We start from the raw sequence: 27,942 nt of genomic DNA on the forward strand, positions 1-27,942 counted from the left end.
ATATTTTCTATTTACCCAGCTTCACAGAATACTTAAATCTTTTCTTTAGCACTAGAAAAAAATAGGTCCTAACGGAGCTATTATTTCATCCATTTTACAAACATAAGTGATCAATGAAGATAAACAAAAATTCGTATTTTAAGGATTTTCTTTTTTATGTCACAAAGATTATCAGTGCTTTTACATGAAAGGGCATCTATACATGTTTATTAAACTATTTAACATTTACACGCAATACATAAATGTTTGGAAACCTCAAAGTTCTTTGACAATTGCAATATCGTTTTCAAATAAAGCATGGTAGAACCTTAAATATTACATCATTTAGATTATTTTTTAGAGAGATACACCTCTAAGAGATCATGCCAACGTAACTGTGCTTTAACTAACTGGGTGCTAGTAGATGTTTCAGCATATGGATGGTTCCTCTACTGCATGGGCACCCTCTGTGACAGCTTTGACACATTTAGCCATTGTCTGTGAGGCTCTGCTAATTGAATCTGAAAGATACCAAGAAAATGTGCGTTTTGATAACACAACTTCAAAAGAAGCACACAGTAAAACTTTCCTGTTGCACATATTCAGGAACAACAACAATAAAAAAGACTGGAAGAGTCTATGTAACTATACATAAACATTGTAAAATCAATAAGTTCAGAAGATAAGCCCCTTAATAGCTAAATGCTTTTAATAAGTACTCCTAGGAATGATTAAATAATTATATACAGCCATACAAAGGGCCAGTATGCAACCATTAAAAATATTATAGAAAAGTATTAAAGACAGGAAAAGAATGTGCAATATACCATTACTGAAAAAAGGTTACAGAACAGTGTACTAAAATCCATGAATTCACTTTATGGGTGAATGTTATGTATGTGAATATTTCAAAAAAGCTGTCCAAACCCTCTCTCCCAGAGTAAATAAGTAATCTCATTTTTAGTTTAAATAAATTAATATATGTGTATATCCCTGGATGACTGGCCAAAATGTTAAACATAGTTATTTCTGGGTAGTGGGATCATAGTGATTTTTCCTTGCTCTTGTGGGCTTAGGTATGTATTCTACAATGAACATAACTTTGATAATACAACTGAAAAAAACCTATTAAAAATAATCTGAGGGCTTCCCTGGTGGTGCAGTGGTTGAGAGTCCGCCTGCCGATGCTAGGGGACACGGGTTCGTGCCCCAGTCCAGGAGGATCCCACATGCTGCGGAGCGGCTGGGCGCGTGAGCCATGGCCACTGAGCCTGTGTGTCCAGAGCCTGTGCTCCGCAATGGGAGAGGCCACAACAGTGAGAGGCCCGTGTACAGCAAAAAAAAAATAATAATAATAATAATAATCTTAGGGCTTCCCTGGTGGCGCAGTGGTTAAGAATCCGCTTGCCAATGCAGGGGACACGGGTTCAAGCCCTGGTCCGGGAAGATCCCACATGCCGTGGAACAACTAAGCCTGTGTGCCACAACTACTGAGCCTGTGCTCTAGAGCCCATAAGCTGCAAATACTGAGCCTGCGTGACACAACTGCTGAAGCCTGTGTGCCTAGAGTCCATGCTTTGCAACAAGAGAAGCCACCACAATGAGAAGCCCGCACACCTCAAAGAAGAGTAGCCCCCGCTCGTCGCAACTAGAGGAAGCCTGCATGCAGCAACAAAGACTCAATACAATCAAAAATAAATAAATAAAAATTAAAAAAAAAAAAATCTTAGATACAAACTGCACCAAGAACTTGAAAAATATACTCCTATCTGCTTTTAGACAGAAAATATTATAAATTGTCTATCAACTATCTCATAACCTAGATGTTATATCAAGTGTTGTAAAATCTGTAGTAAACAAGTTTGTTAGTCTGCATTCCTTAAGCACATTCTTAACAATTTACATCAGAAGCACCATTTGGCATGTTTCACATTTTAGTGTTCTGATTCTTCTACTGTAATTCTCAGAAAAACCTTCACAGATGTTTGTCAGTTAGAAAATTCTCCCTAAATTGCTATACAGTAATTCTTCATACAGTAGTAAAATTTTATATTTAAAATCTGTTAATTCTTGGATTTTCAAACACTACTTACATTTCAGAAAGAAAAATTAGAGTAAAATCAGAAAATATAAAGTTACATTAGTTCTGATATTTGAAAAATCTTCTGAGATTAAAAACATCAAATACTACCGCTAGCACGTTGGAATCATAATGCTAAATTAGGTGATTTTACTCCTCTCTACCTTTCATGTTTGGCAGTCATGCTGACAACTGCGTACCTGTCATGTAGAAGTCTTTTATTGTTAGCTGAGGTGGAACAAGTGGATCAGCAAGAAGGTGCTGGTTCACAAGCTGCAAAAAAAGAGTAAGAGATCAATAATAATAGTATTGAAAATTAGTACTGTTACACCAGAGGATACATTATGATGAAAACTGCGTATAGGCGTGTTTTTACCTTGGAAAGCTCATTTGCTTGCTGGAAATAATTAGCTCCTTCGACATCATCATATCGAACAAGATTAGGAGAGACTTCTTCCAATCTGTTCCTTACTTGATCCAGAGTATCATATGGAAGAGTCATACCTGCAATCTATAACATAACAGGTTCCAAAAATTGACATAAAGCATTAATACTTAAATATTTCAAATAATACATCATTGCAACTATGCTAAAATAATGCAGTACTACTATGAAAAATATATTGGTGTCCATTTGTATGTATATTAAGCAGGTGGTTAAGTGGGGAATACTACTGTAAATAATTCTTCTAATTCATAAACAGCTGTCAATACATTAGTAATTTGTTTTAGAAAATACACTGATTATGAAATAAAGAAATGCTTTGCTAAATTTGAATGCTTTGGCTAACCTGCTATTGCTCATATATAAAGTTGATAGACAACTGTATATTATTATTTTAAATCTCATGATGCTTCTTTTTATAGTTAAAGAGTTAAAAACACAAGTCAAAAGTAAAAACACCTATTTCAAATCCCCATGTTTTTTTTTTTTCGGCCACGCCACGTGGCCTGTGGGATCGTAGTTCCCCCACCAGGGATCAGACCCGCACCCTTGGCAGTGAAAGTGTGGCATCCTAACCACTGGACCTCCAGGGAATTCCCCAAATCCCCGTTTTCTGAACACGTTTCTCCTACAGAGATTATTCAAGTCATCTCTGCATTTCAGACGTGCATCTTCCTTGACTTCGAAAATCATTCTGACAAGCTAACATGTCAAACATTCCATTAGCAGCATCACTAAGGACAAATACCTCAGAAAGGGCTCTTATAATTTTCCAGTCTTCTCTTGCCAAGCCAGGAGGTGTCACTGCTACTTTAGTCTGCTGAGCTCGGCCCTCAGTATTGACATAAGTAGCAGACTTCTCTGTGTAAGCAGCGCCGGGGAGAATAACATCCGCTATAGGAGCTCCAACATCACCATGATGTCCTGTGAAAAGACGGAAAATGGCAAACCACATTTTAGCACAAAGCTGATTAGGTATTATACATGAACACAGTATATATCCTTTTAAAATTACATTTTTATAATTATAAGTATTTTAAAAATTAAAACAATATAGTATTGAAGTATTTGGAATAAAAATTAAAGCCCACTTTGCCCACAGTTAAACTCCCTTCCCAAAGAAAACTATTGTGAAAGCATTTGGTATGTGTCTTCCCAGATTAATTTTTGCAAATACACAAATACGTATAACAGCATAAACACACATATTACGGGCAACTAGGTGTATCATTTCTCTTGATCATTACAAAGTGAAAACGCTCAGATGTATGTTAGTGAAATTTGGTAAAGTAAACTGAAATGGTGGAGGAACAAAAAGTGTCAGGAGTATGACATACAGGAGTATGATTAAGAGCATAAACAGAAGATTACAGAAAATAGTATGCTGAAAGACTATCACTCATTAAAAGTTTAACAGAAGGTGTTGGAAGAAAAAAGAAACTTTAATTAATTGAAAGAAAAGCCAATGTACATGTTTGCATATGTACATGTTTGCATATGCATAGAAGTACATATGAACTGTGCATCTATCTAAACCATCATCAATGATTATCTCTGGATAGAACTAGGATAGGATTTCAGTTTATGCATTTTGGTTTAACTTTATTAAACTAAAGATAGGAAATATTACATAATGCTTTTTATGTGGTATGGCAATAAAAAGCCTAGTGTAAGTGTATGGTGTTTGTGTTAAATGAAGTGAAAAGTTATATAATACTTTTCTCTATAAAATATCCAGGAATACTCGACTTCTTTTATTCCAAAGAGGCTTGATTACATTTGCAATGAGTTAGAGATCAAGAAAATGAGTCAAACACAAAAAACCAAAGGAGTGCTATTAAATATAATTCATTAAGTGTCTTATGACACAGGACTCGTGATTTTCTAACTTTTACACTGTTTATATATATAAAAAAGCTTCCCCTTGATTATATAACATTAAATATTCTTTGAAAAACTGAATTTAATGTTACATAATATTTCATAATTTAAATTACTATTATTGGGGGCATTTAGGTTTCTTCTAATTATTTGTTATTAAAAAACATGAGGTGGGGCTTCCCTGGTGGCGCAGTGGTTGACAGTCTGCCTGCCAATGCAGGGGACACGGGTTCGTGCCCCGGTCCGGGAAGATCCCACATGCCGCGGAGCGGCTGGGCCCATAAGCCATGGCCACTGAGCCTGCGCGTCCAGAGCCTGTGCTCCGCAACAGGAGAGGTCACAACAGTGAGAGGCCCGCGTACCGCAAAAACAAACAAACAAACAAAAAACATGAGGTGATAATTCTTAATAGCAATAGCAACTATGTAACTAATAAACCTATTTTTTATAAAGGTATTTTTTTAAATATAAAATCTAAAACATTTAAATATCTATAAAAATACATATTAACAAATACGTTTTTAAAATTGGTGTGTATGTAGGGAAATTCTCAAATGGAAAATATTCAATCCACTAAATATATTGCCATACAGTTCCTAATATACACAATGTACTATTCTCTTCTGTTTCTAGTGCCATAGATGCTACTAACCTTGATAAATAATGAAACAATCCTTTGGCAAATCCTGTCGAGTAATACAACCTCCATCTGCTCCCAGAAGAAACAGCACTTTGGGAGGGTTCTTCCGAATTGCTTCCACCCCAGGTTTATAGCCAAGGTCCAAAGCAGCTACTTGGCTTGCAATCCTGTAAAACAAGTATGAGTTTTTAGCATACTTGTTGTGTTTTCATTATAAAAATTTAAATGTGATTCTTGAAATGATACCTAGTCTCTTTTCTATTCAATGCTGTCAAAGATCTTCCCTCATCATTTTTACCCATTTGAAATAGATGTCAAAACCAGAAGCAGCTGTCTTTTACTGTTTTAAGAATGGCAAAAAAGTAAATAAGATGCTTAGGACACTGTTTCTTCATGAAGTAATACTTAATGGACTAATTCTGGAAACTTTATGCCAACTGTAATTGTCTTAAGTTGATTTTTATTCAATACAGTAAGACTTGATAAGTCAAGCACAGTCATTAAGAGAAAAATTAGATGATTTTGAAAACCAAAAGGGAAAAATTTAAATACCACTCATAAAACTAATTCAGAGAAAACTATAATTAGTATACTGTTGTATGTTCTTATGGAATTTTTTCAATGAACATATATTACTATTAGAAGCAGATAATAATCTTTTAAAGAAAAGGTTTCAAAGAGCTATACTTTGAACATTTGGGAGTCTTTGGTCTAGTTTGCTGTTGTTAATTTTCTTACAAGAGATAGTAGCCATTTTGAGGACCTACTGTGAATAAAGCTAGTTGGGTTTTACATATTTGGTAAGGGAGGAGGGCAGGTCAAACGAACTCCCAATAGATGCTGCTGCTCTGTCAAACTCTCTAATGGGACATCAAAAGAATAAAATAGTTTGAAAAATTTAACAAAAGAAGTGCAAGATTTGTATAATGAAAATTACAAAACAACTCCAAAGGAAATTAAAGACCGTAACAAATGGAAAGACATCTATGTTCATGGATTGGAAGACAATATTGTTAAGATGGCAACACTTCCCAATTGACCTACAGATTTAAGGCAATCCCTATCAAAAAATCACAGCTGAATCCCTTGCAAAAACTGACAAGTTGATCCTAAAATTCACATGGAATGCAAGGGACCAAAACTAACAAAATCTATCTTTTTTTTTTTTTTGTCACTCTGCATGGCTGGCAGGATCCTAGTTCCCTGACCGGGGATTGAACCTGGGCCCACGTCAGTGAATGTGTGGAGTCCCAACCACTGGACTGCCAGGGAGTTCCCAATCAAATCTATCTTAAAAATGAACAAAGTTAGAGAACTCACACTTTCCAAGTTCAATTTCAAAACTTAGCTCCCCCTGCCGCCCCACCTACACAATATATTTTTTAAATGTCTCTCCTTCTAAGCCTGGATGTCTCTCAAAGATCTGAGCAGAGACTCACACACTAACTTATGACAGAGCCCACCTCATCTTGGAAAACAAACTAAGTAACCTAAGTTTGCCTCTGCGAGAACGATCAGTAAACAAAAAAACGATTAAAAGATTCTCCAAGAATTAGAAAATATGCTTTACTCTGAAATAAACTTACTATAAGAAATAAAGACAAGGGACTTCCCTGGTGGTCTAGTGGCTAAGACTCCGAGCTCCCAATGCAGTGGGCCTGGGTTCGACTGTTGGTCAGGGAAATTGATCCCACATGCCACAACTAAGAGTTCGCATGCTACAACTAAAGATCCCGCATGCTGCAACTAGAAGACCCTGCATGCCGCAATGAAGATACCGCGTGCTGCAACTAAGACCCGGCAGAGCCAAAATAAATAAATAAATAGATAGATAGATAGATAAATAAATATCCAAAAAAAAAAAAAGGAAAGAAAAGGTTTTAAAATATCTGTTTCATGTTCTCAACAAGCATTAAAAGGTATGTCCTAATAAAGTACATTGAATTTTCATGAAAAGGAAAACTTAGGTAAGAATGAAATGAAATAAAAAAATAAGGTTAATCAATTAAAAATTACAATGTCAGTGCTGTGGAGCCTGTGCTCCACAACGGGAGAGGCCACAACAGTGAGAGGCCCGCGTACCGCAAAAAAACAAAAAAAACAAAAAAACCAACTACTCAACTTACCTATGAAGGATATTCATAACTTTCCAATCACCAGTAACACCACTACTCATCCGAATCTTTTGAGCAATGTTGGAAACAGCTGCAAGAATTGCTGCCCCATCATTTCTTTGGAGTGCAGAACTGCCTAAAACCACCATTGGTTTTTTAGCTTCCTTTAGGACCTTTAAGAAAAAAGAATTTTCATTTAAAAAAACATTAGAAGTGGGAAGGAAATCTAAAAAAGAGGGAATAAATGTGTATGTATAACTGATTCACTTTGCTGTACAGCAGAAACTAACATAACATTGTAAAGCAACTAAACTCCAATAAAAATTAATTAAAAAATAAAATAAAGGGCTTCCCTGGTCGCGCAGTGGTTGAGAGTCTGCCTGCCGATGCAGGGGACACGGGTTTGTGCCCTGGTCCGGGAAGATCCCACATGCCGCGGAGCGGCTGGGCCCGTGAGCCATGGCCGCTGAGCCTGCGTGTCCAGAGCCTGTGCTCCGCAACGGGAGAGGCCACGACAGTGAGAGGCCCGCGTACCGCAAAAAAAAAGAAAAAAAAAGAAAAAAAAAGAATTAGCTTTAAAAAATAAAATAAAATAAACAAACATTAGAAGTAACTAAATCTAACCAAATTTGCATCTATAATATGCTGTCCCAAGTTTTAGTTCTAACGTGAATGTCTTAATTTGCTAGTCGACATATGGATATACATACAACCAGATTTACTCAAAAACCTCTTGCCAATGCTACTGTGAAACAGCTAAACTAGTATCAAATAAAACAGATTTTCAAAAAGGAATAATTGGGAATTAAAACTCTAGCCAAACATCCTTTGGTCAGAATGACGATGGATAGGTCCCAGAAAAAATTGTGGAATGTCCATACAGAGGTTCAGGTGATACTTTGTAACAGGAGAAACCATGCTGAAGTACCATGTCTACTATAGTCCATCTACTCTCTATGCCCCAGACAGGGAGGAGAAGGTAGGGAAAGCAATGATCACTAGATCACAATGCAGAATACCTTAAAGTTAAGGGCTTTGCTTTAAGCCATAGTAACTACCTGAATACCAAAAACTGAGAGGAAATGCATCCCAAGTGCAAAAGAAACTACACATACAGTAGAGGATGGAAAAATTAGAAGTAAAGCTGTAGACTATAACAGTTCACTCTCCTGCCCATCTTCTGTGTCATTCTTCAATAAATAGCTGGACCCAATCAATGAATCAGCATGAGAATTATGCCTAGATACTATAAAAAGGAGGATATTCACAAGAGGAATTTCCCAAGGAAATGTGAAGTGCTTTCAGTAGGCTCAAAAAAATAAGGAACAGTTTTCAATAGCCTCAAAGAAAATGAAAAACAATCCCTCACTTAAAAAAAGAGCTCAGAGAAGTTACATAATAGAGAGTATTATGGAAGACTTTCATCAGAGAATTCAAGAAAGAAATAGAAGAGAAACAAAGCAGAAATGAAAATCATTCCAGAAACAATAAAAAACAGAATTAAACATGACTATAAATACCGGGACAAGAAAGATAGTTTATATGAAATTATATAAAATAAACCAAAAAAGAACAAAAGAATAAAGAAAAAAATGACAGAAAAGATAAAAGAGGAGATCCAATATCTGCACTGTTAAGAGTTCTTAACAAAAAGAACTAATTAATGGAAAATACATTTAAATATATTAGAGAAGAAAACTTTCCTGATGAACACTCATCACCTTCTGGGGCATGGGGATGTGAGCTAGAGAGAAGAGAAGGATTCTTCTCAATACATTAAAAAAAAATACTTTTGATCACAGTAACAATAATGATGTTATTCAAAGCCGACAGACAAAGAAGTTGGGTTTGGCTGCTTTGTCCCCTCACACTTGATTTTCTTCTTGCCTACACCTGAAGCTGTCAGTAAAGCAACCATCCTGGAACCATGAGGAGAGGCTCACACACAAACACACGTGAGTGAGTAAATGCACTGAGGATAGCAAAGCAGGAAGGTAGGCTCCTGCCTTGATGACATCCTTGGACAACTGCACCATCTGTCAAACTGCTTACCTTCAGAACCACTGTTATGTGAGAAACAGAAACCTTTTACATTTTTTTAACAATCACCATCCCACACATCACATACACACACACACACACACACACACACACACACACACACACTACTCCTAAAATAAAGAGAATCTTGAATCTTCAGACTGAAAGCTGTATGTCCCATTAAAAAAAAAATGGTAGAGAACCACCATCAGTAAGACATATTCTAGTGAAGTTACTAAATTTCAAAGATAAAAAATCAAGCATGAAATATCAATAAAAAAGTATCTAGACAACAACAACAAAAAATAGGACAGGATTGGAAGAGAATATGGCTGACACTGGGCTTCTTTTCCACAGTTACAAAAGGCAGTATCTATAAAGTTCAGAGGGAAAAAAAAGTATAACCCTAGATCTTTATATCCTGTCAAGGCTCTCTTCAGGAATAAAATAAACATTCTCAAGCAAGAAAGAACTCAAGGAATGGTGCACTTACATCTCCTCTAGAAAACAAAAACAAACAAAAACAAACCCAAAAGCTCTAAACTCCAGATGGCAATTAAATGAATGTAAATAAAGAACTTAGTAATGAAAAAGTCATGTAAAAAAAACTGGTGAGGGACTTCCCTGGTGGTCCAGTGGTTAAGACCCCACACTTCCACTGCAAGGGGCATGGGTTCGATCCCTGGTCCGGGAAGTAAGATCCCACATGCCGCGTGGTGTGGACAAAAAAATAAATAAATAAAAAACAAACAAAAACTGGTGAAATTTCTTTAGGAATAATAACCCTTGCTGTAAAGAAAGATTTCACTGAAGTTTAAAGTTTAATTCTTTCAGTTTTACTTCATTTTTTAATGATAACTTCAAGTAAAATTAAACTCTGATAAATAAAAAATGTACAGTATGATTTCATTTTTGTTTACCTATCCATCCATCTTGCTCTATATATGAATAGAGAAATGACTGTATGATGTTTCATCAATGCTTGTTTGGGGTAGTGGGATTTTGGATAATGTTTACTTTCTTATATATTATTTTCTATGTTGCTATATATATGTAGTTTTTAACAGCAATCACATATTATTCCAAAAATAATAAAATTTAAAAATAATACTTAAAAATCAACAAGAGTAGATACATATAACTCAAGAGCACCTGGCTGAAAGGATGGCTGCCCGAAGCAATGTCTTGAAGAATTTTGGGAGAATCTCCCAGATGGTCGTAGCTGTAAGTGAGATCAACAGGGCTGCCTATAAGGGCCACTTTTAAGTCATTGTGGAGCCAACTGAAAGAAAACAACAGAGTTTTTAGAGCTAAATCACTAAGTTAGCAGTTACTGGTCTCTTCAATGCTATGTGCTACATCTATTTAAATTAGAAAATGTTAAAAGCACTAAAGCCCTCCCAGAACATTTAAATTTAACAGATATTATTGTGTACCTTTCAAAAATAAAGTGTTGTAAAAAATACAGGCATACCTTGGAGATATTGTTGGTTCCTTCCCAGACCACAAAATAAAGTGAGTCACAATAAAGCAAGTCACACAAATCTTTTGGTTTCCTGGTGCATATAAAAGTTATATTTACACTACACTGCAGTCTATTAAGTGTACAAAATCATTATGTCAGAAAAACAATATACACACCTTAATTAAAAAATACTTTATTGCTAAAAACATGCTAAACATCGTATGAACCTTGAGTGAATGGAAATCTTTTTGCTGGTGGAGAATCTTGCCTCGTGCTGATGGCTGCTGACTTTGATCAGGGTGGTGGTTGCTGAAGGCTGGGCTGGCTGTGGCAGTTTCTTAGAATAAGACAGTAATGAAGTGTGCCGCTTCGATGATCTCTTCCTTTCATGAACAATTTCTCTGTAGCGTGCAGTGCTGTTTGATGGCATTTTACCCACGGTAGAAATTCTTTCACAATTGGGAGTCAATCCTTTCAAATCTGGCTGCTGCTTTATCAACTTAAATTTATGTAATATTCTAAATCCACTGTTGTCATTTCAACAATTTCTTCACAGAATTCACCAGGAATAGATCCTATATCAAGAAACAACTTTTTTTGCTCATCCATAAGAAGCAACTCTTCATCCATTAAAGTTTTATCATGAGATTGCAGCAATGCAGTCACATCCTCAGACTCTACTTCTAATTCTAGTTCTCTATTTCCACCACATCTGCAGTTACCTCCTCAGCTGAAGTCCTGAGCCCCTCAAAGTAATCCAGGAGGTCTGGAATCAACTTCTTCCAAACTCCTTTTTAACACTGATATCTTGACCTCTTCCCATGACTCAAGAATGTTCTTTTTTTTTTTTTTTTTTTTTTTTTTTTGCGGTACGCAGGTCTCTCACTGTTGTGGCCTCTCCCGCTGTGGACCACAGGCTCCGGACGCGCAGGCTCAGCGGCCATGGCTCACGGGCCCAGCCGCTCCGCGGCATGTGGGATCTTCCGGGACCTGGGCACGAACCCGCGTCCCCTGCATCGGCAGGTGGACTCTCAACCGCTGCGCCACCAGGGAAGCCCTCAAGAATGTTCTTAATGGCATCTACAATGGTGAATCCTTTCCAGGTTTTCAATTTACTTTCCATCAGTAGAATCACTAGCTATGGCAGCTACAGCCTTATGAATGTATTTCTCAATAATAAGACCCAAAAATCTTACTCCTTGATCCATGAGCTGCAGAATGGACGTTGTGTTAGCAGGCACAAAACAACATTAATCTCATTGTGTATCTCCATCAGAGCTTTTGGGTGATCAGGTGCAATTATCAATTAGCAGTAATATTTTGAAAGGAATCTTTTTTTCTGAGCAGTAGGTCTCAACAATGGGCTTAAAATATTCAGTAAACCATGTTGCAAACAGATGTGCTATTATCCAGGCTTTGCTGCTCCATTTACTGAGTACAGGCAGAATAGATTTAGCAAAATTCTTAAGGGCCCTAGGATTTTTGGAATGGTTAAGTTGAGCACTGGCTTCAACTTCAAGTCACCAGGTACATTAGCCCCTAACAGAGTCTGTCCTTTGAAGCTCTGAAGCCAAGCACTGACTTTTCTTCTCTAACTATGAAAGTCCTTCTCCAGCAATGGCATCTTTTTCCAATATAAGGCTGTTTCGTCTACACTGAAAAATCTGTGGTTTAGTGTAGCCACCTTCATTAATTATCGTAGCTAGATCTCCTGGATAACTTGCTGCAGCTTCTACATCAGCACTTGCTGCTTCACCTTGCACTTTTATGTTATGGAGACAGCTTCTTTCCATAAATCTCATGAAACAACCTCTGCTAGCTTCAACTCTTCTTCTGCAGCTTCCTCACCTCTTTCAGCCTTCAGAATTGAAGAGAGTTAGGGCCTTGCTCTGGATTAGGTTTGGCTTAAGGGAATGTCATGGCTGGTTTGATCTTCTATCCAGACCACTCAAACTTTATCCATTATCAGCAATAAGGCTATTTTGCTTTCTTATCATTCATGTGCTCATTGGAGTAGTACTTTTAATTTCCCTCAAGAACCTTTCCTTTGCATTCACAACTTGGCTAACTGGCACAAGAGGTCTATCTTTTGGCCTGTCTCGGCTTTCAACAAGCCTTCTTCAGTAAGTTTAATCATTTCTAGCTTTTGATTTAAAGTAAAAGATGTGCAACTCTTTCTTTCACTTTGACACTTGGAAGCCATTGTAGGTTATTAAAACACACCAACATTTATTAAATTCACCATATTATATGGGTATGGTTTGTGGTGTCCCAAAACAATTACAACACTAACATCAAAGATCGCTGATCACCATGATAAAATGTAATAATACTGAAAAAGTTTGAAATATTTTGAAAATTATCAAAATATGACAGAGAGACAAAGTGAGCCGATGCTGTTGGAAAATGGCACCAAAAGACTTACTTGAATGAGGGCTGCCATAAACTTTAAATTTGCAAAAAACACCATATCTGCAAGTACAATACAGCAAAGTGCAACAAAATGAGGTAAGCCCGTACACACCAAAGAAATTCAATGAATTAATTTGCTGTGTTAGAATGCTAACTCTAAGCTAGCTATAAACAAAGACTTTAATTTTAGAATAAATGATCTGTAGTTTTTATTTTGTCATACGTACACAGCAGAGTCAGTTACCTCCTAATTATCCATTCAGGCCATTTAAATAAATTTCATAAAAAACAAACTACATCATTCATATTTATTCTCTATGACAAGGAAGTATGGATTCAGCTCCTCCAAAAATAGTTATAAATGTGGTGACCATATAACTCTGGTTTGTCAGAGACAGTGGTGGTTGTAACCTGTCATCCTGGAGTAATTAACAACTCCCCTTTCTACTCTCACCAGTGTCCCAGTTTAGACAATCAATTATATGGTCGATCTATTAAGTCTCTAAGATATAAAAAGATGGAGAGTCATTCTACAAAATAACTGGCCTGTACTCTTCAAAAAAAATGTCAGAAAAGGAGACTGAAGAGTCATGACACTAACTGCAATGTGTAACTCCAGACTGGATCCTGGGCAGGAAAAAAAAAAATTATAAAAGAAATTATGGAAGAATCAGTGAAATCTGAACACAAACTATAGATTAGATACGAACACTGTATCAATAGTAAATTCTTGATTAAATAATCAAATTCTTAAATGGAGAATATCCCTTGTTCTTAGGAAATCCACACAGAAGTACTCAGTGTGGGATAAAAAGAGCATTATGTCTACAACCTACTTTCAGATGGTTATATTCAAACAAATATATACATGGAGAGAGAATAAAAAAATATATGAAACATGAACATTGACTAATCGGGTGAACATTACACAAAAATGGGTATACAAAGAACATTTCAAGTATCTTGAATTATTTCAAACTAAAAGGATAAAAAGATCAGCAGGGGGAGAAGCGGGGAATGGAGAAGTTAGAAATTGCCCTCCAATTATCTTTTGGAGTCTCACTCCCACTAACACTATTAAGAATCAGCTAAAATAGTCTTTTCTACATATATAAAACAAATTATCATATAAATGTTTTTAAAACCCTGAATATTATTACTAACCTCTTTCGAATTCTAGCATTAAATAGTGGTGCCTCAAAACGTGGATTTGTACCAACCAGGAGGACAACATCTGTCTCTTCCACACCAGCAATTGTAGTATTAAGAAGATAATTGGAACGTAGATCTGTGCTAGAAACATGAAATATAAAATGCAAGTTTTACTTTAAAACTAACACACACACTGACAATCCATGAAATACTCTCCTGTCATCAAACCCATGGCACTCCCAGACAAAAAAAGAATCTATGAAGCATTCTTAAATTACATCAAAGGTTCAGATACTTATTAATAACTGGATTCTCTAATAGCTCCTGGTCTGACTTTGGTCTATATGTGATAATAAGCTGGTTGGTATGTTGGCGTATCCAAGCTGTCACATAAAAGTCATTGATGCCACAGATGTGTTGGTTTAAACACATCTTGTAACCAGAAAAAAAAAAAAAAAGAAAGAAAAAAAAAAGAAAGCCTAGATTCTAGCTTCAAACTTCTCACCCAGCTCCTGTGGTAGGGAAGACCTCTTCAGTGCATAGGGTGTCAGAGTCCACTCTATTAAGTAAATCTTTGAGAGATACCAGGGCTTCAGCATCCACCAAGCCACCTGCAATTGCTGCCACATCGTTGCCTTGAAAACTCTGCAACTAAAAATGGATGGAAAGGCTATCACCAAGAAACCTTCATTCAGCAAAGGATCACAATGAAATGTTCAGAAAACAAAACAATAATGTCATTTTCAAGTACAATAAAAGGAACAAACTTCTAACTAAAATGTTCTCACACTAATTATTAATCTGAAAGTGAGAAGCAGAAGCGTACATGGGGCCAAGGTTAATAACATCAGCCTGAAATAAAGATGTATGTATGTATGCATGTATTTATTTATTTATGGTTGCGCTGTGTGGCATATGGGATCTGATTCCCTGACCAGGGATCGAACCTGTGTTCCCTGCAGTGGAGGTGTGGAGTCTTAACCACTGGACAGCCAGGGAAGTTCCTGTTTGTTTTCAAATTAGGAACAAAGGGTCTCAAAATGAGGTCTGGAAGATGAAGACTGTGGAATTATATTTAAATACAACTTCATCTGAAGGATCTGTCATTCCTTCAAGCCCTTTATGTATGTTGCTTTTCTCTGACCAGAAGGCCATTCCCCGTTTTTGCTCTGGCAAGCTTCTATTCATGCTTAGACTTTGCCTAAGGAGTCACCTTACCTATGTGACACGATACCTGGTTGGGCATCCCTCCAATGTGCTCGCTCATATATCATTTTCTGCACAACTACCCAAAGCAGCATATGATAATTGCTTAATTATGCATCTTTTCCTAAAAGACTGTGGGAGGTTAAGAACTATGTGCTAGTGGTCTTTATATCCCTACATCTAGCATGACATGTTGTACAGTTCTCAATACATGTTTTCTTTTTTCCTCAATAAATGTTTGTTAAATGGAAGATAATCTTGGCAAGATGAAAGAAGTGAAGAGAAACATATCCCCTCTTCATTAGAAAGATGTGCCTTGGAAATCACAAATATAGTTATTCTATACTTCAATTTTTTACCATTCCAGCTACGCGAGAGAGTGCGTCCTCCCAGGTGGTGTATGTTAAAAGCCCCTTTTCATTTCTGACCATCGGCTCGGTAAGTCTTTGACGTTTTAGCCCATCATAGGCAAATCTAGATAACAGAAATTATACCATTTGTGGAATCTTGCTAAAAAAGGCAACTACAATTTTCAAGTTTAAAATCTAAAAGAAATGATATTAAAATACAGTACTGGTTAAAGGTCAAATAGAATAAACACTTGGATAAAAGAATTATTCCAGGTTTCTTTGGAGATGAACTAATAAATATTCTACAAACATCATCTAAAACTAAAATACCACCTAAAATGTTTGAGTTCTTATAATTTATTTTCAGCTACCTGAATAATCTTAAAATTACAATACACAAGAAATCTGGTAGCTGAAAAAGCCAAACCATTTATAAAACTTGAGTATCTTTAGATATTTCATCAAAATTATATTGTGCAAATCTAACTTATATTTAGCTTCTATTCTCCAATGAAACAGAGGCAAACTGAAATAGATAAAGTATCTTAATTTACTTCAATTTCTCTATCTGGGAGGAAAAAACATATTTCTCAATATGAAAGCCAGTTAATATGAAAGCCAGTGATATACCTAGGACTATTAAAGTCAGTTTTGTCTAATTCTCTATATAAACAGTCCAGATTTCAATAGTCTATATACATTAATTTGCAAATATAAAAGACTGTTCCTTAATATTAAAATTATTATAAAATTTCCTTTAAATCAAGTCCAAAAGTTAAAGGAAACAATATAGCACATACCTGGTTTTATCAGAGATCCACTCTTCATTGATGTCCTCATGCATCCTTGGCAAAATTCTCATTACCTCTCCAGTTCTTGTGCTGACCACAATATTACTTCCAACTGCATCCATTACATCAATGGATTCTGTCTTTCTAAGAAAATAAACACATATATTTACTAGTTGATTTTGAAAATAAGGAAAAAGTTTCTGTTACCGGGTTTACCAAAAACAAAAAATTTTACAAATTTCCTTTCTGAATTTCTAAAACTAATGGAACTCAGAGGAACTGTGATTTAAAAAATTAAATAAATAAAATAAATATACCCTCATATTTGAACAGACCGTAATGCAAAAATGAAGCCTTTAAAACTGTTATCTAAAACAGAAACCAACTGGAACAGCTACAAATAGCAAAATATGGACAATTAGAGTATCAAAATAAATAATAAGAGGGGCAAGATTTTGGGGTATGGCTGATTAAGGAGCTTGACAAATCCTCCCCCCAAAAACAAAAATAAAGCTAGACAAAAACCGACAAAAGCAACCAATTCAGCTCTTTGGAGAGCTAACAAAAGCACACAATATCATGAAAAGCTTTCATGTGTGGGAAAAACTCCTGAACTTCAAGAAAGAACAGTGGAAATCAGTGGTGTTCTGGCTTGGGACTCTTCTTATCCCCTTTCCTACCACCTTGAACTGGAGGTTCTGCCAAGATGGGGCAAGCTATGAAGACAGGAGCTTCTTTCTTTCCTACAGACAAGGCTCACTCGTTTTGGAGAAATGGCAAAAGTTGTCTGTGGAAGTGGTATCTTGGAGGCCATTGAGCCGAGGAAAGTCAAGAGTACTAGCCTGAGGCTGTAGTCACAGTCAGGGCAAGCATTCCTAGCGGAGGCTGCACATATGTGCAGCTGAGACCAGAGAGAGCCCAGGCTATTCACACTCTCCTGGACAACACAGAGACCCAAAAGACCTGGTGTAAAGTACAAGCTGGGTAGACTTGAAAACAGCCTTATCTCTGAATATGCTCTTCTATTCACACACAGATCCAATGGCAGAGGATGAAAGCTTTATTGGCTCAAAGAATTTAAGCACAGTCATTATCTGACTACTAAGCTATGCAGACACAGGAGCAACTCCTAAGAAGCCTTGCTTAAAAATAAAAACAAGAATATTAAAATATGTTCAAAGAAATAAGGAAAATCATGTTTGAAGATTAAAGGGAAGTATGAAGCATTGAATCAACAAAGATTCCCAGTGAGGATACAGAAATTACAAAACAGAACGAAATAGAAACAAATCACTATAGGGGTTGAACAGCAGATTTGAGATGACAAAAGAATGAATGAATGAACTTGACAACAGATCAACAGAATTCATCCAATCTGAAGAATAAAGAAAAAAATACTTTTAAGAAAAATGAATAGTGTCTCAAAGACCTGTGACACAACATTAAGTGTAGCATTTGTATGTATTATGGAGAGGAGAAAACACTCTCTATTTAGACATTTCAATTATGTACTGTCTCCTCCCTGCCCCCAGCTCCCTAAACCTTTTGTATACACAAATACATGGTTTAAAGTCTGGAATTTTTTTTTTTTTTTTTAAAGCCTGGAATTTTAAGATACTCCCATATACTCTGGTACTCTGGTAGGAGTTTAAAACCAGAAGGCAATTTGATGATATATTTCTAGAACCTTAAAAGTATACAAGTTTATTGCAACGATCTATTTCATTTCCTAATTTAATCAGAAGAATCAGAGATATATAAGAAAAGTTATAAATATGTTCGTTTTAGATTTGTAGGACTTCCCTGGTGGTGCAGTGGTTAAGAATCCACCTGCCAATGTAAGGGACACTGGTTCGAGCTCTGATCCAGGAAGATCCCACATGCCACAGAGCAACTAAGCCCATGTGCCACAAATACTGAAGCCCGCACGCCTAGAGCCTGTGCTCTGCAACAAGAAAAAGCCACCGCAATGAGGAGTTTGCGCACCGCAATGAAGAGTAGACCCCACTTGCAGCAACTAGAGAAAGCCCATGCACAGCAACGAAGACCCAACACAGCCATAAATAAATAGTTAGATAGATAGATAGATTTTAAAAAATAGATTTGTAATTATAAAGAACTAATAAGAACTAATTAAAGTATAATATGTATACGTGGTTGAAAATTTAATGTACAATGAGAGGAAACTATAAATTTTTAAAAATCAAGACAATCTTATTCCTTGGAAGAACAAGTGAATAAAATAATTTTGTGATTAAGTACTTTGGAATTAATTTCCAAGAAAATTACAATTAATTTGCACAGTTTCATTCTATCCTTCAATTTAACAACTTATCTTCTATTAAAAGGGTTTTACTTAAAGCAAATAAATAAAAACTTGGACCAGAACAATTAGAACTCATGAAGAAAATGAATCTTAAAATTTTTTGAATAGTACTGAATTAAAGGACAAAAAATACCACGATGAATACCTTGTTTCCCAAGGCCGAGCAGTAAAGGCATAGGGCTTAGAGGTCAGGGCACCTACAGGGCAGATGTCAATGATATTCCCAGAAAGTTCAGACATGAACATCTTTTCAATGTATGTGCCAACTTGCATATCATTTCCTCTGCCTGTTGTTCCCAGATCATCTACTCCTGCAATCTCACTTGCAAATCTGCAAGATAAAAATGTACCATCAAATGGTCAAACGCAGCAAACTTACCTCATTTCCTATTCATTATCACAAAGGTAATGATTTTCCAAACACTAGAAAGATAGATTTTCAATGGAAAATGTAGTCCCTGAATAAAAATAATAAATGTTTCCATTTAATTTGAGGTGTAACACACGTACAGAAAATTGCACAAATCATGTGCACAGCTCAGCAAGTTATCACAAAGTTAATGCTTGTAGATTTTGATTTTTAAATCCAAGTGAAGTTGATATTAACTAAAAGTGAAAACTTATTCATTTTACTGGCTTATGTAAAAAACACTGAATACAACATCCCTCTTCTTTCACCAAATAAAAGTTGATATCCGTTCCAGTGGTGTTATTCCACCAAATTTTGTGAATATTAAATAAGTATACAAATGATATTGCAGAAGAGAGAAGGAGAAAAAGATTACCTGATGCACCGAGTACACTGTATACATCTAGTCATAATGGTTTTTACCAATGGCCCAATGTTCTTGTCCTCCACAGCACGTTTCCCCTCTAAAAACCGGCTCCTATCACTTCCAAACATCATGGACTGGTCCTTAAGTAGATTATGAAAGAGTTAACCAAATTTTGCTAACAAAATTAAAACAAAAAGATTTAAGGAATTAGACTACATACCTGCAGATCACATTCACCTCCCTGGTCACAAATAGGACAATCCAGTGGGTGATTTGCTAGTAGGAACTCCATCACACCTTCCCTGTAAAGAAAATTGTAATATATATAATTACATAAATTGCTGACATTCAGAATGGTTTACATATAGCCTATTTAAATAACTGTCACAGATGTATACTCTCATATAGTTAACATGGATTTTACATTTACTATAAGAAACGCCAATGTAACTATCGTAAGAGTAGTATTAAATACATAATCTAAAAAATGTTTACAGGAGTCCAGAATAAAACATCATTAGAGAACCTAGAAAATTGAGTTTTAACAATACAGAAATACCAAAAGTTGCTGAATGGTCTTCAGAAAACACTGGCATTAATTCAAAAAAACATGAATGTAAAGCAAAAACAAACACAATCAGTGCCAGTACAGTACAGTACAATATCACTGCAATAATCTCAGTTCAATAAGCCCCAAACAAACTCACTGTTACCACAAGATGAGCAAGGTTCTAAACAAGGGATTTTAATGCTGATTCTGCTGCAGGCTCAAAACCATAAACACCTGACTTCACCTCCTCTATGTGTACTCACTTCCAACTGCTCCTAGAAGCCAAGCACGCCAACTTCTTCAGAGCTTGATACTGAATTTCTCTTCTATGGAAGGTCTACATACTGAAATGTGCAATTTTCTGCTCTAATAAAAGTCACTATGCCAAGTTAACAATAAAGTACCTGGCTTTCTTAGTTTTCTCTGAGTTTGTCAGGATATTCCAACCTTTCATTACTGGCATGGCACAAGCAGCTACAACCTGGAATTTCAATGCAAAAATCTCTAAGTATTTGTATTTATTTGTAATTATAAGTTAACCCAATATACAAAAATATTAAATTAACATTAGAAAACCAGGAAAGAACAGAGTATTTTTGAAGACTGAGTTTTTTAGTTTTCATATTTATAATATGATAATCTGGCACGATACAGTTCTCTTAGAAACTAGACATCTTAATTTTATTCTAATAATTAATAAGATTTTTTATAAGAGGCTCTGAAATAGAACATCAAATAACTGTGTTTTGATTAGCAGGCAGTACTGAATTAAAATTGCACAAGCCAAAACGAAATTAAACTGAAAGTGAACCTCTTCACTGCAACCCTTTTCTCTAGTGAAAATGGCACAGCATAAGCACTTCTAATGTGCTGCTTGGCAGCTCCACATCCTACTTGTGTGTCACACACCATTTGGAAATAGTGAGTGCTCTAAAAAGACCCATTTAATTTCTAAATGTTACCATTATATGCCACTTGCATTTATATAAAGCACTTTCTTCAATGTGTTTCCAGTTTTGAAATGAAGAGAATCAATCACACAAAAAATAAACTTATAGATAGAAGTAAACAGGACCAGATTCTCCACTACAACAATACTGATTCTAAATAAAGTCTGCTGCAAGATTTAAAGTTTTCTACCTTCTACAGCATGGTGTGGAATTTTAGGTATCAAGTACCTTAGGAGCTTTCTCAATTTCAACAAGGCACATCCTGCAGTTTCCAGCAACAGACAACCTTTCATGATAACAGAATCGAGGGATCTGCATGCCAACCTTCTCACAAGCCTAGAAGACAAAGTAAAAACCGTTTGCACTAGAATAACCTGACCTCATCCTTGTCTTGTCTAAAACACAGTAAAAACAAACAAAAAACAAACAAAAAAACATGAGGCCATCCCCTACGTATCTTATTACTCCTACCTACAAATATCTGTAACTTGATCCTCAGAGAGATTTCCCTCCTTTTCTTTCCTCTTGATTCCAACCCCTGTCTGCTCTGAAGCTACCTCTTTAAAGATCCTCACCATGCCTATACCTTACGTGGAAGAAACTGGATAAGGAAGCATATTCAGACTGTGCTAAAGGCTTGACTCCCCATTTCTACTCTGAACCATTGTCTACAAAGACTCCTCCTTCAAACTCTGTCCCAGTGGTTTCATACCTTGACTTCCTCATTGACTAGCCCTCCTCCTTTAGATTAGACTCCACTTTACACCTTCTAGCTGACTACAATCTGGTTCTATCTTTGGCTCCAAATACCCCAGCCAGGACTCTCACTCCCTTCCCAGTTCCCATTTGCTTAGTGAAGGATATTAGTTCCCTCTACCAATTATCCCTGCTCCTTCTCTGAGCCTACAAACGTACTCAAACTTCCTCTAGAATTAGTTCTTCCATCCTTAGCCCTCACTCTAAAGCAATCTCATCGATTTTCAATATTTTAACTACTTAGCAAAAACGTATGGAGTCTTCCTGTGTGCTAGATGCAGTGGGTCAACTGTCCCAGCCTTCACACTAGCTCATTTACGTATGATTACATTCAAAACTTCATCTGTGGCCCTGAGGGTCTGCAGCCCTCATAGTCCTCCACTTCTTTAGATGTAAGTAGGCATTCACATGTGTACACTCTACAGACAGTTAAAATTCAATCTATTTCTGTCCCCTACTATACATCCCCAAATAAGCTAACAAAGGCAGAAATCATAAAAACTCCTCTGCTCTTCATCATTCCTAAAGGCCTGTCTATCTACATCTCACTCTCCCCTGAATATACCCTTGTTTTCATTCCCATTGCCACTATTTTAGGCCTTTTCACTTCCTGCTCCACTAATGCAAGATATACTCTTTCTGTGTCTCATTCCAGTCTTATTATTCTCCAAACCACCATCCTCTACAGTCACTGTCATACTGCTTAGTAGCCATGAATATTCTTGATGGTCCAAACTATAAGCTCTTCAACATTGCATAGATTGTCTTTAATGACCAGACCTTCTCTACCAGAATAATCTGCTTTCCTGTTATCTCCTCTTCTACACATACCTTATGTTCCATCAATACCAAACTACCTGAAGCTTCCTTGTCCACATATAAAAACCTACTCATCCTTTAAAATCTTCTCAGAGGTCACCTGAGATATTCCTGACATCTCTTTCTACCTATACATGCCAAAATACTCTCCACTGTACATTGTACATAATTTTGTTATATATTTATGTTTACATGTGTATGCCTGACAGTCTAGAAATTACTGTTAAAATGAATAAAGAGCATTTAGCTCTGCAATAATTTACGATGGAATGAAGCACTTCTTCTCCATGACCAACTCTGTTAGTTCTGGAGGAATTTGGAGAAATTAAATACTTAGGGCATAAATTCGAGAACCTACTACCCTCCATTTATCTGCTTTGTAGGACACATTCCTAGAAATATTATTAAAGATAGAAAGGTTACATAAAAGTGAAAAGCATCAAGCAGGCTCACAACAAAGGTCACCTTTTCCCCAAACTTACCTATACTAACTAAAATTTTATTTTAGGTAACTTAAAACTTCTAAACGGGAATTTATTTGAAGGCAGAAGTGAAACAAAAGAACGGCCACAGTTCACTTAGAAAGTCAGAAACTGATAAATGATAGCTCACTCACTCTGAAATGCCAAGATTTCAAATCAAACTTATTTTCATATAAGTTTACTATCTATATATAGTTCTTTAATGAGCATTTGTCAAGGAATCTTGAAAATTTTAGAAGCAAATGAACAGTATAAAGAAAATAAATTATTTTTGTTTTTTTAAATCAGAACAAACGCAAAAATAAAGAATTAAAATGAATGCCTACTTGGAGGACGGTAGTTCCTGGTTCCACCATGACAGACTGACCATCAACAAATACTTCAATCAAGTTGCTTGCTGCTGTGGCAGTTGTTCGAACTGACCATCAAAAATATTGAGGTGAAAATGAAATTAACAGAGTTCAAGTTATTACAACAGAGGATAATGGATTAATTAACCTTCACATCTAAATTTTTTCCTCATTTTGTACTATTCCCTTCTATTTCTCTAGATGCAAACTTCTAAATTACTGACTTAGAGGAAAGCTTTTCCAGTCCTGAATACCAAACAGAAAATGGCTGTCTACTTTTAAGAGCAGTTTAAGTTGTAACTTTTAATACCACTGAAAATATGTTCCTGGGAAGACCACTTCTCAAAAGCAAAATGACTGCTTTTTACATTTTGGCACTGATGGGCAATTCCTACTACTTTCTATTCCACGATAATTTCTATAAAATGTTTAAAGTTGTATTTTGAAAATTATTCTATTCAACTTGGGTCACTGTTTCCATTTTTATTTAAAATATATTATGGGTCTTTCAAGAAACATTCCATAAACCTATGAATTTACAAAGACAGAAAGTCTAGTACCCACAAACGCAAGTTCAAAAAAAAGACACTCACCACATCCTTTAGGAGACTTAGAAAGGCTCACTAAGGCCCTTCTTACAGGTATCCTTAACATATTGCTAAGAATAAAACAAAGAAGAGTTATATTATCATAGGAAAAACAATGCCAATCACAAACTTTTGGGTAATATTTTATGGTTTTAAAGCACTTCATATATATACATTATTTCATTGAACATTTCACAAGTCCTGATATTTTTCCTGAAATTCTAGAGATGAGAATACTCCATCTCAGATAGATTAACTGACTTGTACAACATTAAGAAGCTACAAAGGAGCAGCTAGCACATAAATCTGAATCTTCTAATTCTATATAAAGGGCAGATTTGTTGTTTTTAATTATAAACAAATGATCAAACTTAATATATTACTATATAGTAAAATAAATTTGAAGAATTAACAGTGAGTTTATCATTAATTGCTATGTAAAATAAAGCCTACATTTCTGCCTTCATTTCCTGCTAAAATGCATTCTAACATTCTACGTTCTGAGCAGTTATCTACTAAATGCTTCTGAGATATTCTGAGCTGGCTCACAAGCCCAAGCCTTTAAAAACTCTGGAGTGCTATTTTCTGTGTCCAGTAATACATTTATCTTACAGATTTGCAATTATCTGTTTATGTGCCTGTTCTACACCCCCGTATTATGAACTTCTTTAATCTTTCTATCCTCAGTACCTACCCACAAGGCTGCCACACAGTAAGCTCTAAAACAGTGGTTCTCTATAAGAGATAATTTTGCTTCCCAGGGAACATTTAGCAATGTCTGGACAAACTGTTGTCGTGACTAGGGGAAAGCTATTGGCATCAAGTGGTTGAGGTCAGCGTGCTACTAAAGATCCTACAAGGCTCAGGACAATCTCCCATAATAAAGAATTACCTAAAGTGTCAACAGATCAGCAGTTGAGGAGCCCTCTCTAAAGGATTTGCTGAATTACTGAAATAAATGGAAGTGGATTATATAAATTAACACCAATTAAAGGTATACATAAGCAAAAAAGAGAGAAAAGTTATCTGATCTTTTAGAGTTTTTTGTCCATCCACTTGATCATATCGGCGAAGCACTGAACTTTCTGTCTACTCACTTGATTATATGGGCTAAGCATCTAATTTTTCATTTGGAACTCTTAAAAATACAACAAATTATGTGATCAGAATGTATCGCATAAAGAATTTCAAAGTTTATAGTAGAAAACTGTATATATACATAAGTTTTAAGCATGTTTCACAGAAATTTCATTAATTCAGACGTCAATAACTCAAACAATTCATTAATTCAGAATTTGTGATACTGAATCTGCAGACATCTGTCACCTACTAGTGAGTGACTTTTTGGTAAATCACAGTTTCTGTCTCTTTATCTATAAAAGAAAACAATACCTCTTAGGCTATGTGTTACCAGTAGGAGCTCAATAAATGTCAGTTACATCTGAATTCAATTTAGACGGTACTAGCCACTGAAAATCAGTTTTAAAGGGCTCTTCCTTTGTGCTCCTTCTCTTTACTACCAGCACACACTGTGTATATGTGTGTGTGTGTATATATATATATATATATATATATATCTTTATTATTCCACCTACTAAACTGTAAGTTAGCAATCAATTTCAGTATCTCTAGTCTGTAAGCTCCTTGACAAGGAATGGTGCACTTTGGTCATTTCCCTTTTCTGAAGACCTCGCACAGTGCCCCTAAGAAAATGAACCATCAAACAGAGTTGATCCTTAAACAATATGGGTTTAAACTGCACAGGTCCACTTACAGGCGATTTTTTTTCAATAGTAAATACTACAGTACTACAAGATGTGAGATTGGTTGAATCCTGAGATGAATCCTCAGATGCAGAATCATGGATATAGAAGGCCAACTGTAAGTTATATACAGATTTTCGACTGCACAAATGGTTGGAACCCTTAATCCTCTCATTGCTCAAGGGTCAACTGTAGTCTTACCACCAAGTTCCAGAATGAGTAGCATCTGTCCCATTAAAATCTATTCATATAAAGGTAAAACTGAACTTGCTAAGTTAAAGACAGATCAAAATCAACAATATTTCATACAACAATGTAAAAACTTTAATATTACATTTGTCTCCAATACAACATGAAAGTGGTGCCCACTTTAGCTAGGAAATCCACCAGGACTAGGCTGTCTGTTGAAAACCCAGCATCAAGTGGAAGACTGCATAGCCCCAACGTAAGAAATACAGATTTGCAAAACTTTGATAAGCACTTTACACTTATTTGGCTACCATGTAAGAACAGAAATAATCATCTCTAAGATGGGAAAATGCTAATGAATAATCATTTCTAAAACTAGACTGGACACTTTTTGGTGCAGGGACAATACTACTCCACATTCTCCACCAGGCATCCCACATCCATCCACTTCTCTCTCTAGGTACTGTCCTATTCCAAGCCACCATCATCTCTTGCTTGGACTGTTACAGTAGCCCCCTAACAGGTCGCCTGGCTTCCACACTGCTCCCACAGCCTCTCCCATCTTCCCAGGGGCTGTGACCTCAGATGGAAATGCTCTTCCCTCAGATCTTTCTGGCCCCTCCTCATCCTCCAAATGTTGGCTTAAAAGGCATTTCTCAGGGAGACTTTCCTTGACCAGCCTAACTAAAATATCCTAACTACTCCCCAGTCACATCACCCATTTAATTCTTCCTTGTGGACTCACTTCTAGCTTATAATAGGTATTCAACAACTATTTGTTAAATGAATTCTATCTCTACTCTCTGGCCATCACTTCCACTTTCCTGGTATTAAAGAGTGCAGGTGCTCCGGCAGCCTTACAACACCCTGCTTAAAGATGCACACACAATTCAGTGGGAAAAAAGGACGTTCCGCAAAAAACCAACTTGATGTTTATTCATCAGAAACAGTTCACGTTACATTTTCTATACCCTCAATTCGTTTTTGAGCAGAGCTGTACCTGATCCACGTTTTTACAGTACATGTACATGCACTGGATTCCCAAAATTTTTAAACAACGTAGCTTTGTTATTTGCAGTGCGACCTTGAGCCAACTTTTCAAATGTCTTTTTTCCTCAGTTGCCCCACCAGTGAAAAGAATAAGAAGTATTAGCCAACGCAATCTATGGACAAAACCAAAACACAAAACAACAGAGGCATGGACGGTTGCTAAGGCAACAGCAGCCAAACAAGGATGCACTATACCAGCTATGTAGTAATTGGGGGGAAAAGCTCAGTCTTTAGGCCTAAGTCACTTGACAGGTCCTCTCCCGGGAAACAAAACGGCCTCCTCTCCAGGAAGGGGACTGTCCTGCATTCCCCTGCAGAGGGAAGGTCACCCACAAGGCTGCACTCGGGCCAGTGCTCCCCAGGGCCTCGTGATTTCCTCCTCCTCTCTGCTCCGTCAGAGCACAGACGTTGGCTAACAGTCCTCACCTGCCAGCTCTCGGGGGTTCCCGAGGAGGCGGGGTGGGACGCGGCGCCCATTCAAGGACAAGAGGAGAATGAGTCGGTTGGGCCAAAGAAAACAGTCTCGTCAATAAACACACTCCGGGGACCAAGGCACCTCAGCCTTCTCCCCCAAACACAACCTCACCTTCTCCCTGGAGCCGCCGAGGCTGCCCTGCAGAATTGTCTACAACCTGCCAACTCCTTCAGAGGCCGGGTTTCTTATTCAATATGGCGGCCTCGGGTATCTCAGTCAGCCGGGCCTGGAAGAACGGAAAGTCGGGAGGGCCTAGAAACCACAATTCGACAATTTCCCGTTTAGATTGAGCTCGGCAACTTCCGTCAGCTTGA

At 36.6% G+C, this 27,942-nt stretch overlaps 1 protein-coding gene across 1 annotated transcript; it reads right to left on the reverse strand.

Moving 5' to 3' along the window:
- Positions 1-145: 145 nt before the first annotated feature.
- On the reverse strand, positions 146-27,942 carry NDUFS1 (NADH:ubiquinone oxidoreductase core subunit S1). Its single transcript, XM_079925411.1, has 19 exons — positions 27,740-27,942; positions 24,158-24,222; positions 23,541-23,632; positions 21,386-21,493; positions 20,612-20,688; positions 19,878-19,959; positions 19,667-19,797; positions 19,027-19,212; positions 16,565-16,699; positions 15,774-15,888; positions 14,714-14,859; positions 14,221-14,349; positions 10,332-10,461; positions 7,152-7,312; positions 5,038-5,192; positions 3,253-3,428; positions 2,436-2,570; positions 2,260-2,332; positions 146-500 (listed from the first exon to the last, which is right to left on the reverse strand). The coding sequence occupies exons 2-19, from the start codon at positions 24,216-24,218 to the stop codon at positions 409-411; spliced, it is 2,184 nt and encodes a 727-aa protein (XP_079781537.1). The 5' UTR covers positions 24,219-24,222; positions 27,740-27,942; the 3' UTR covers positions 146-408.

This window comes from Stenella coeruleoalba, assembly GCF_951394435.1.
Source record: "Stenella coeruleoalba genome assembly, chromosome: 6".
NCBI classification, from domain to species: domain Eukaryota; kingdom Metazoa; phylum Chordata; class Mammalia; order Artiodactyla; family Delphinidae; genus Stenella; species Stenella coeruleoalba.

What these genes read in the sequence shown, in the direction of transcription:
- NDUFS1 (XM_079925411.1), bottom strand. Translation starts at nt 24,218, where the DNA reads ATGTTAAGGATACCTGTAAGAAGGGCCTTAGTGAGCCTTTCTAAGTCT. An exon ending in TCTCTCGCGTAGCTGGAATG is followed by an intron (nt 14,860 to 15,773) that starts GTAAAAAATTGA and finishes ATCCATTTTTAG; the next exon opens with TTGCAGAGTTTTCAAGGCAA. An exon ending in AAGCAAATGAGCTTTCCAAG is followed by an intron (nt 2,333 to 2,435) that starts GTAAAAACACGC and finishes CTTTTTTTGCAG; the next exon opens with CTTGTGAACCAGCACCTTCT.